Source organism: Entelurus aequoreus, linkage group LG23 (genome assembly GCF_033978785.1).
Source record: "Entelurus aequoreus isolate RoL-2023_Sb linkage group LG23, RoL_Eaeq_v1.1, whole genome shotgun sequence".
Taxonomy (NCBI): Eukaryota; Metazoa; Chordata; class Actinopteri; order Syngnathiformes; family Syngnathidae; genus Entelurus; species Entelurus aequoreus.
This window is the reverse complement of record NC_084753.1, coordinates 30,516,280-30,528,779: the sequence shown is the minus strand read 5'-3', so window position 1 is coordinate 30,528,779 and position 12,500 is coordinate 30,516,280. Positions and strand designations below refer to the sequence as shown.

Here is a 12,500-nt window from a genome sequence, read left to right as displayed (position 1 = left end):
TAAGCATGTGTCAAATACCAAGTTATACGACTGAGGCGTTTGGATGCAAAATTGGTTAAAAAAGGTTGCATGCTAACAGTTAGCATGTGTCAAGTACCAAGTTATATGACTGTGAAGCGTTTGGATGCAAAATTGGCAAAAAAAACTATGGAAAAAACTGCGACTTATAGTCCGAAAAATACGGTACACAAAATGTATCGCAGTGGCCCCCGCATCCTTCACTTTTTCTTCATGTGGCCCTCGCTGGAAAAAGTTTGGACACCCCTGATGTAGTGTGTGTGTGTGTGAGAATGTAAGCCTGTGAGTCAGTGGGAATCTAAACGTATGGGCTACAAAAAATGTCAACTGTTGCATTTTAAATTGTGACATTGGTTTAAAGATATATAAAATAAATAGTTTAAATATTGTTAGAATAATAATAATAGTGAAATAATGTCGAATCGACCTTCTTTAGTGGGGATTAATCACATCCACTCATATAATAGTGGCAGCCTGCCACAAATACATTTGGACCACCACAAATAGATTTGACGCTGATAAACTAATGCACCTGGTCTGCCAGAGAATAAGAGGACGGAGCAGGTGGCATCAGTTTTGCCAACTTCATGACTTTGTTGCCCTAATAGGCGAGTAATCAAACATGGACACGTGAATCGGATTACACACGCACAGATTGAGATACACAAATTATTACACGAACATGTGAATCGGATTACACATGCACAGATTGAGATACAGACACATAAATTAGTACACAAACGCGTGAATAGGATTACAGGCACACAGATTTGAGATACACACACAAAAAAGTACACAGACTCGTGAATTGGAATACACACAAACAGATTGAGATACACACACATAAATTAGTACACAGACACTTGAATCAGATTACACACGCACAGATTGAGATACACTCACACAATTTAGTACACAAACACGTGAATCAAATTACATATGCACAGATTGAGATACTGTTCTACACACAAATTAGTGCACGGACACGTGAAGCGGATTACACACGCACAAATTGAGATACACACACACAAATTAATACACAAACATGTGAATCGGATTACTCACACACAGATTGAGATACACACACACAAATTAGTACACAAACGCGTGAATAGGATTACAGGCACACAGATTGAGATGGACACATGAAAGGGAATACACACGCACACACACATCCTGTAAATTAGTACACAGAAACGTGAATCAGATTACACACGCACAGATTGAGATACACACACACAAATTAGTACACAAACCTGTGAATCGGATTACTCACGCACAGATTGAGATACAGACGCACAAATTACTACACAAACGTGTGAATAGGATCACAGGCACACAGATTGAGATACACACACAAATTAGTACCCGGACACGTGAATGGGAATACACACGCACAGATTGAGATACACATACTAAAGACTATAAAAATGGGACCCATTACCTCCCTGCTTAGCACTCAGCATCAAGGGTTGGAATTGGAGGTTAAATCACCAAAAATGATTCCTGGGCGCGGCCACCGCTGCTGCCCACTGCTCCCCTTACCTCCCAGGGGGTGATCAAGGGTGTTGGGTCAAATGCAGAGAATAATTTCGCCACACCTAGTGTATGTGTGTGACAATCATTGGTACTTTAACTTTAACTAACACACATAAATTAGTACACAGACACGTGAATCAGATTACACCCGCACAGATTGAGATACACACAATTTAGTACACAAACATGTGAATCAGATTACATATGCACAGATTGAGATACAGACACACAAATTAGTACATGGACACGTGAATCGGATTACACATGCAGAGATTGAGATACACACACAAATTAGTACACGGACACGTAAAAGGGAATACCCACGCACAGATTGATATACACACACATAAATTAGTACACAGACACGTGAATCAGATTACACACGCACAGATTGAGATACACACACACAATTTAGTACACAACCACGTGAATCAGATTACAGATGCACAGATTGAGATACACACACACAAATTAGTACATGGACACGTGAATCGGATTGCACACGCAGAGATTGAGATACTCGCACACAAATTAGTACATGGAAATGTGAATCGGATTACACATGCACAGATTGAGATACACACACACACACACACACACAAATTAGTACACGGACATGTGAATCGGATTGACCATGCACAGATTGAGATACAGACAAACAAATTAGTACACAAACGCGTGAATGGGATTACAGGCACACAGATTGAAATACGCACATACAAACTAGTACACAAACACGTGAATCGGATTGCACACGCAGAGATTGAAATCCACGCACAAACTAGTACACGGACACGTGAATGGGAATACACATGCACATATTGAGATATACACACACACTAGAACACAGAGTCGTGGCTCTGATTGCACACACACAGATTGAGACACAGATTTACACAATAAATACACGGACGCGTGAATGGGATTACAGACGCACAGATTGAGATACACACACAGAGTAGTCCACGGACACGTGAATCAGATTACAGACGCACAGATTGAGATACGCATCTGCAAATAGTTTACTACTTCCATACATGGCCCACATGGTCTTCTAGTCGCTGTACTGACCCACCCTGCTGTTCCCTTCCTGTGACTGCGTCCTTCCCTCCTAACTCGTCCGTAGACCCCCAGTGCTCCTGGACTAGTTTGAGCCGACCCCAGTCTGTGTCGATGTGTTTGCAGCTCTGTTAAAACCATATTTTTTAATTTTTTTGACATTCCATCCTTTCTTTGTCTCTGCCACGCTGCGCCCCTCTCCCCGCCGCTGAAGCGCTCGCCATCCGCAGGGCCGGCTAGCAAAGGCAGACGTGTAAGCAGCAGCACCACGGCGCTCCGTAACCACTCACTTCCAGTCTTGTGAAGCCCATTTCTTTCTGGGGTTCATGCTTTGCAGTTTTGTACACGTCCATGGGACATGATATGCTAGGAATTAGGGATGTGGCGATCAGTATAGGACAGTTTTCATGAAGGAGTATTTGATAGCCATTGCTGATTAATGTCTTTTTAATTTGGATCACAGACGCAGATTCCTTATTTTTACTCACCCCGCTGACAAGCGGCTAGCAGCTGTGTCACCACACACAGTGGAGCTAACAATAATCACCTTCATTACAGCAAACAGGTTGCATTTCGTTGTAGGGCGGTGAATCTTTGGGCCCCACTCGATTCAATTCGATTAGATTCTTGATTCAAAATAATTCTTGGTTCAAAATCAACGCTGCCAGTTCTATGATTAAATATATTCGTCCATAAAATAAACAGCTCGGATGAATGTCTATATGACTAAAAAAAAACCTGTTTTTATTTAATAAAATTCTACCCAAACATTTAATTAAGTGGCGGAAAAGACAATTACATTTTTATTTTTATTTGGATCGATTAAGAATCGTTACACATAAGAATCGCAATTTATTCGAAAATCGATTTTTTAGTTGACACCCGGATTTCGTAGTATCGTAAACAGGGGTGGTGTCCATACTTTTTCCTCTGAGAGCCACACAATAGTGATGTGCGATACCACTGATTCATATATATATATATATATATATATATATATATATATATATATATATATATATATATATATATATATATATATATATTTTTTTTTTTTTTAAATTTTATTTTATTTTAATTTTTTTTACTTTCAACACTTAATGTCCATGGATCAACTTAAGATAAATCCGTTGCCATACGTTTTTAAAATTTGTATTGCTCTTTTTTTTCCTCCACAAAAACCCTGTTTTCTAAAGCAGAAACACAAAATATGCAATATTTTCCCCAAAACTTAAAAAAAAAAAAGTTTTAATATTTGATGGGAAGAAATTGAAGCATTATATAAGTCAATATTTCATAACAACATTGACTTTGATTCATTATTTTTTTTTTGAACAGTGACAGTTTTAAAAAAAATCACACAAAAGCTCTTTGGGATCCAAAAGGCCCTCATTCATAAACTTGTTTAAAATAGGTCATCTATCAAAATATATTATTTGTACTTTCAACACATCTCCAGATCACTTTCAGATCTATTCGTCGATTATTGGTTGTTGCCATTTTTTTGAGCAATGACAGTTTTAAAGCATGGCAGCTTTGTATTATTCAATCCAATCCACTTTATTTATATAGCACATTTAAACAACAAAATGTTTCCAAAGTGCTGCACAACAATATTAAAAACAATATTCAAATATTATCCTTAGCTCCACCAATGACTGAATAATTTTTAGGCAACATTGCAACATATTTTTGTTACATTTAACCTGTTTGCTCTTTTATTACACATTTTTATGTTTTTTTTTGTAATAGTATTTTTATAATGTGCTGGGGGCTGTTAAATCCACTTTAAACACCCTTTATCTTAGGTATCTTTATCACTGGAGGACGAGGCCAAACATGTTACACACCTAGGACAAGCCGGAAGCAGGCATGCTAATAGCTAAGCTAAGCTAACTTGATACAAGAGAAGAAAGAAGTGCTTCGTAAAGTTTAAGAATTGTAGATGGAAGCACGTTAACGGTAGAAAGTAGGCAGATTTTGACAGGAAATTACCAAAATAAGAGTTTTAGAGATGATATGACAACTGTTGGTGTCACAGTCAGTACACGACACGTAAGAGGAGGATGGATACAGTACATCCATAAATTGCTGGTGTCGATATCAAGATTAGTTTGAGATTATTTCTCTTAAAAGAAATGTAATGTCATTTTTGTTCATGTTTACCAACTCAGGGAATAATTTCCTGGACAAAGGAGGACTTTAAGGATATATATATATATATATTTAAAAAAAAGATTCAAATGAGTATTGGATGGTAAGGGTGTGAATCTTTGGGCACCTAACAATTCAATTCGATTTCTGGGATGAAGATTAGATTCAGATCAGATTCTTGATTCAAACCGATTCTCGCAATGTATTATTTGGTATGATAATTATAATAAAACTTTTTCAAAACAGTTTAGAAAAGCTCCTTCTGGTTGCATATTGGTTGCATTGATTGTTATTAAGGGGGTCCAAATGTGTGTGTGTATGTATATACATATATATTTTTATCTATATATATGTGTATATATATATGTTTTATTTATTTATGTATTTTATTTTATTTATATTTTTAATTATTTTGTTATTACAAAATGGATTTAAAATTGGGATTCAGATGTGCACCGCTAGTATAAAGTAGTTTTTACTTTAGTTATTGTGTACTATTGACTTTGTTGTGCTCAAACACATGTACATGATAAAAGAGAATAAAGAAAGAGTTTAAAATTAAAGGGTCAATATCACTCGGCATAAATACATGGAATGACTTACAGTTAATACACGTATTTGGTATGGGCCGAGTGGGACGATGGGTGTGGCACTGGGCTGCATAACCCCTGATGGGAACCATTGCCATGCATGTGTGTGCTTCTATATCCCTCCTTTAGCATCCTTGTTTTCATAACTGTTGACCGAGCAATCTCCCAACATGTTCGTCTTCTCTCAGGTGGAATCCATGGACAACTTCACTCTCTCCAACACTCCATCCCGGGAAGATGAGCCCAAGTCCCGCCTCAAGACCCGCTCACGGTCACCCTCCACGGCCAGCGACATGGAGCCCACGGAGGTGAGACCTGCACCCAGCCAAGTGACCCCCATGCTGAAACATGTTTGTCTGCCATGTTGATGAAACGTCTCAGCATACTTTACTAACTCTACTATTGGCAACAAGGCTCAAATGTCCTCGGAAAGACTTAATATGGCTGCAAGTCCAGGGTCAGCTAAGGTATCGATGCTTTGATACCAGTGCGCAAAAATGTAGTTGGACGTGGAAGTTTGGTCACCAATGTGGATTTGGTGCTTGGGGTTGGTCCTGGCTCATAAAGAAACGCTTGTGGAGTGTGAGTGTGATATAAGTGCAGGTGTGCCGTGTCACAACACACCTCAAACTTTGCCAGGGAAAAAGAGGTGGCAGAGATGAGCCACTTTGTTGCTACATTTAGCGAGTAGAGCCACATATCAAAAGTGAAGGAGAGGTGTGTCATGCGTTTATTCGATAATCAAATACTAGCCGCCATAAAAAGTATACGCAAGTGAGGGCGTAGATCCGCCACCACAAGCCCAGGGAGTGTGCATTACCACAGAATCTTTGAGCACCTAACGATTCAATTCCAATTTAGGGGTGTGACAATTTGGTTTGATGTGTAATAATTATAGTGAAAGTTTTCAGGTTACAGGTTGGAAAAGCTCTTTCTGGTTGCATGGAGATGGCCTACAAATGTTTGTCTCTTTACTAATTGACTATTATAAAAATGTTAAATTTGTTTCTTATAAATATATATATATATATATATATATATATATATATATATATATATATATATATATATATATATATATATATATATATATATATATATATACACACACAGTATATACATATATTTGTATGTATGTATATATATATATATATATATATATATATATATATATATATATATATATATATATATATATATACATACATATGTGTATATATATACATGTGTGTGTGTGTATATATATATACATATGTGTGTATATATATATATATATATACATGTGTGTGTGTATATATATATATATATATATATATATATATATATATATATATATATATGTATACATGTGTGTGTATATGTATATATGTGTGTGTATATGTATGTGTATATATATATATATATGTATGTATGTATGTATGTATGTATGTATATATACTGTATATATGTGTGTAAATACATGATTTTTTATTAAATACATTTTTGGAAAATTGTGATTCGATTTAGAATCTCAATAAGAATCGCAATTTGGATGTGAATCGATTTTTTTGTGCACCTTTTAATCAATACTAAGGAATTAAAAAATATTTGCTTTTAAAATATATTTTAGCCTTTTTATTAGCTTATTTCTTTACAAAAACTGAGCCATAATAATGAAAATTACAATAAAGACATATCTCACTTTGCATGTAGTGCATTTATATAGTTTCACATTTAAAATGTAACTTTTTTATTTTTTTACATGATATTCACATTTTCTGAGGTTGTCCTGTACAGTTAGCTGCTCAAACTGATATTTAGATTATGTTGCTGTGCAGGAATCTTAAATACTTGAAGCACTTTTCCACAAAGTAGTCCCATTTGTTTGTGGAATTTCGTACAGCAGCTTTCGGTATGGACAAGTGTAATTGTGATATCGTGACAGCCACACCTACTCATTGCTTCGTGTCTCATCCTCCAGTTGATGGATCATTCTCCTCGTGCAGTGCAGACCCCCACCATGCGCTCAGGAGGGTACGGCAGCATTGGTCGGTCCTCCCCTAAGGTGAGCCCGTTTGCTTATTGCCGATATCCAGCTCACATTTGGCTCTCTAACATGGACTTGTTTGTCTTGGAAGCCAAAAGCCCACCAGTTTGTGGTGAAGTCATTCACCACGCCCACCAAGTGTAACCAGTGCACGTCCCTCATGGTGGGACTCATACGCCAAGGCTGCACCTGCGAAGGTAAGACTTGGAGCCCCAAAAAGACACTTGATGAGATCCACTTGACAGGTGGACTTGTATTGGTATTGCCCTTCTTTATTGCTTGTTTTTTGGTTGTTTTTGTTTCAACTGCAACATAACTACATCAGCAGATACAATATATACACATGGTAGAAGTATTTTTTTTTTATAATTAGTGAGTTACTGTATTTTCTAGTCCATAGAGCGCACCGGGATATAAGCCACACCCACTAAATACATTTATTTTTATATTTTTCCATGTATAAGTCGCAGATATCTACGTTGTGAAATTAGTTATTTACACAGAAATGTTGTGTAAATGTTTATTTACATACCTTGAATTGTTTCCAAACGGTGTCTGTAACACGGCAGTAAAACGGTTTATCAAACAAAACAGAAGTCATCGTCATGGACCCACTAGCTGCGCAAGTTAGCTCTCCAATCAGCTAAACGGACCTAATAACTCCACGGTGACGTTTTGGTGAATTTACTGAGGAATTTGTGAAACTGAAACAATACAGAAATAATACCATTGTAAATTAGTAATACCAACACAGACAATCGTAAACATGTTAGCATATTAGCTAATGCTAACGACACTAGGGATCCATACATGCCTTGAAACGTAACAAAAACCAACACAATGCAGTTGAATAAATTCTTCCATCCATCCATTTTCTACCGCTTGTCCCTATTCTTATTATTATTATTTCATAGTATTAGTAATAATTTTACACTAGGGCTTTAGCGCACTTAAAATCTTAAAAAAACAAGTCAGTGGCCATTTTGGTTTTCAGGTCTTAAATTTGGGCGAAATTGGGCTGATTCCATTTCTCCTTTGTTTTTCTTTTTCTTTCCTTCTTTCTTTAGTTTATTTCGAACATGAACACACTTACAGTATAATACATCACACAGTTTCATATCATTTCACTTTACATCATGTCCCAAAAGGAGTAGAAAGAAGCAAAGTCTATTTAATCCTACTCCTTTCCCACTTCAGAGCGTTTACAAATATATACATTCATTTACTGACCATTTTATAATAAAATAACATCTGTGAATTAGTATACACAACAGTTTTGTAATATGTAATTAATTAATTCAGTCATTATTAACATACTGAGATGAAGAATATCTTATTTTCAATAAGGTTGAAAGTATTTCTCATAATTCTTCTTTGTACTTTGTAAACTTTGTGTTTGTTTTCTAATCCAAGCCATGTTCAGCATGTTTGTCAAAGGTGTTTTGGGCCAATAACAATCGAGGCCACACTTTGTACACCCCTGTCAATCATGTAAATACCGTCGATATTCATGCACTTTCCAAACTACTTCCTGTTTGTCTTTTGGTGCAGTGTGCAACTTCTCCTGCCACGTGACGTGTGCAGACAAGGCTCCAGCTGTTTGTCCCGTACCACAAGATCAGACCAAAGGGCCGCTGGGCATCGACACCCAGAGGGGCATTGGTACCGCCTACGAGGGCCACGTCAGGGTGAGTGCCGCTCGCAAATATACATACCTTCAAAGTAAAAGTACAAGGTGTGACACTGTGCACTTACTTTTGTATCACCAGACATTAGAAGTGTGAATATTTGGGCACCTAAAGATTCGATTCGATTCCTAGGGTGACTATTCGATTCAGAAGAAGTGGTTGGATACTCAGGCTGTGAATATTTGGGCACCACACGCTGAGTGTTCATTTCACTTTTTTTTACAGGATTTTCGAGATAAATGGGAGGTGTGACACGGGCTGGTGGTTTAGCAGGAAGTCAGATTCTTGGTAGTCACTATTGGATTCGATTCTTGGGTGTAACTATTCGATTCCTTTTTTGGGGGTAACGATTCGATTCAGAACAAGAGGAGGGTGGATAATATCAATCAATCAATCAATCAATCAATGTTTATTTATATAGCCCTAAATCACAAGTGTCTCAAAGGGCTGTACAAGCCACAACGACATCCTCGGTACAGAGCCCACATACGGGCAAGGAAAACTCACCCCAGTGGGACGTCAATGTGAATGACTATGAGAAACCTTGGAGAGGACCGCATATGTGGGTAACCCCCCCCCCCCTCTCTAGGGGAGACCGAAAGCAATGGATGTCGAGTGGGTCTGACATAATATTGTGAAAGTCCAACACATCAGCGAAAGTCCAGTCCATAGTGGGGCCAGCAGGAACCATCCCGAGCGGAGACGGGTCAGCAGTGTAGAGATGTCCCCATCCGATGCACAGGCTAGCGGTCCACCCCGGGTTGGGAGCAGAGTAGAAAAGAAAAGAAAAGAAACGGCAGATCAACTGGTCTAAAAAGGGAGTCTATTTAAAGGCTAGAGTATACAAATGAGTTTTAAGATGAGACTTAAATGCTTCTACTGAGGTAGCATCTCTAACTTTTACCGGGAGGGCATTCCATAATATTGGAGCCCGAATAGAAAACGCTCTATCAATCAATCAATGTTTATTTATATAGCCCTAAATCACAAGTGTCTCAAAGGGCTGTACAAGCCACAACGACATCCTCGGTACAGAGCCCACATACGGGCAAGGAAAAACTCACCCCAGTGGGACGTCGGTGAATGACTATGAGAAACCTTGGAGAGGACCGCATATGTGGGTAACCCCCCCCCTCTAGGGGAGACCGAAAGCAACGGATGTCGAGTGGGTCTGACATAACATTGTGAAAGTCCAGTCCACAGTGGATCCAACACATCAGCGGGAGTCCAGTCCACAGCGGGGCCAACAGGAAACCATCCCGAGCGGAGACGGGTCAGCAGCGCAGAGATGTCCCCAACCGATGCACAGGCTAGTGGTCCACCCGGGGTCCCGGCTCTGGACAGCCAGCACTTCATCCATGGCCACCGGACCTATGCGACTCCCCCTCGCAAGGGACAGGGGAGAAGAGGAGAGAAGAAAAGAAACGGCAGATCAACTGGTCTAAAAAAAGGGGGGGTCTATTTAAAGGCTAGATTATACAAATGAGTTTTAAGATGGGACTTAAATGCTTCTACTGAGGTAGCATCTCTAACTGTTACCGGGAGGGCATTCCAGAGTACTGGAGCCCGAATAGAAAACGCTCTATAGCCCGCAGACTTTTTTTTGGCTCTGGGAATCACTAATAAGCCGGAGTTCTTTGAACGCAGATTTCTTGTCGGGACATATGGTACAATACAATCGGCGAGATAGGCTGGAGCTAAACCGTGTAATATTTTATACGTAAGTAGTAAAACCTTAAAGTCGCATCTTAAGTGCACAGGAAGCCAGTGCAAGTGAGCCAGTATAGGCGTAATATGATCAAACTTTCTTGTTTTTGTCAAAAGCCTTGCAGCCGCATTTTGTACCAACTGTAATCTTTTAATGCTAGACATAGGGAGGCCCGAAAATAATACGTTACAGTAATCGAGACGAGACGTAACGAACGCATGAATAATGATCTCAGCGTCGCTAGTGGACAAGATGGAACGAATTTTAGCGATATTACGGAGATGAAAGAAGGCCGTTTTAGTAACACTCTTAATGTGTGACTCAAACGAGAGAGTTGGGTCGAAGATAATACCCAGATTCTTTACCGAGTCGCCTTGTTTAATCGTTTGGTTGTCAAATGTTAAGGTGGTACTATTAAATAGATGTCGGTGTTGAGCAGGGCCGATAATCAGCATTTCCGTTTTCTTAGCGTTGAGTTGCAAAAAGTTAGCGGACATCCATTGTTTAATTTCATTAAGACACGCCTCCAGCTGACTACAATCCGGCGTGTTGGTCAGCTTTAGGGGCATGTAGAGTTGAGTGTCATCAGCATAACAGTGAAAGCTAACACCGTATTTGCGTATGATGTCACCTAGCGGCAGCATGTAAATAATAGGGCTGTGAATATTTGGGCACCACACGGTTCGATTCAATTCTTGGGGGTCACAATTTGATTCGATTCTTAGGGTTGTAACAAGTCGATTAAATTCTTGGGTGTAACGATTCAATTTGATTTTTTTGAAGGTTTTGATTCGATTTTTGGGGGAAACGATTTGATTCGATTTTTAGGTGAAACGATTCGGTCCTTGGGGGTAATGATTTGATTTGTATTTTGGAGGTAACGATTTGATTTCAGACCAAGAGGAGGGTGGATACTAGGACTGTGAATATTTGGGCACCACACGATTCGATTCAATTCTCCGGGGTAACAATTTCATTCGGTTCTTGGGAGTAATGAGTTGATTCGATTCTTGGGTGTAATGATTCAATTCGATTTTTTGAAGGTTTGGATTCGATTCTTGGTAACTATTCGATTCTCAGGGGGAACGATTCGATTATTGGGTGTAACGATTCAGTTAGATTTTTGGGTGTAATGATTCGGTTCTTGGGGGTAACGAATTGATCCGATTCTTGGGGGTAACTGTTCGATTTGATTCTTGTGTGTAACTATTCAATTAGATTTTTGGGGGTTTCGGGCTCTGTACCGAGGATGTCGTTGTGGCTTGTACAGCCCTTTGAGACACTTGTGATTTAGGGCTATATAAATAAACATTGATTGATTGATTGATTCTTGGTAACAAATCTATTGGATTCTTGGGGTGTCCAAACTTTTAGCCTGTACTGTATATATATATATATATATATATATATATATATATATAGTGTGTTACAATATTATTCTCACGTGTTATATCACTCACGCATGCTGCGATATTACGTGTTACGATATTATCAATGTGTGTTACGATATTATGCACGTGTTATGATATTATGCACGTGTGTTACGGTTTTATTCACGTCCATTACGATATTATTCACGTGTGTTACGATATTATGCACGTGTGTTACGGTTTTATTCACGTCCATTACGATATTATTCACGTGTGTTACGATATTATTCACGTGTGTTACGATATTATGCACGTGTGTTACGATATTATTCACGTGTTATGATATTG

The 12,500-nt window shown here is 38.5% G+C and overlaps 1 protein-coding gene across 3 annotated transcripts in view; it reads left to right on the top strand.

Moving 5' to 3' along the window:
* cdc42bpab (CDC42 binding protein kinase alpha (DMPK-like) b) overlaps positions 1-12,500 on the top strand; it is a 225,563-nt gene that overhangs the window by 182,761 nt on the left and 30,302 nt on the right. For 2 of the 3 annotated variants that reach the window (XM_062034851.1, XM_062034849.1), the window contains exons 25-29: positions 2,831-2,869; positions 5,549-5,668; positions 7,321-7,404; positions 7,478-7,583; positions 8,938-9,074. In XM_062034851.1, the coding sequence (XP_061890835.1) occupies positions 2,831-2,869; positions 5,549-5,668; positions 7,321-7,404; positions 7,478-7,583; positions 8,938-9,074 (486 nt within the window). The remainder of the gene's footprint in view (positions 1-2,830; positions 2,870-5,548; positions 5,669-7,320; positions 7,405-7,477; positions 7,584-8,937; positions 9,075-12,500) is intronic. The other variant, XM_062034850.1, reaches the window with a different exon arrangement.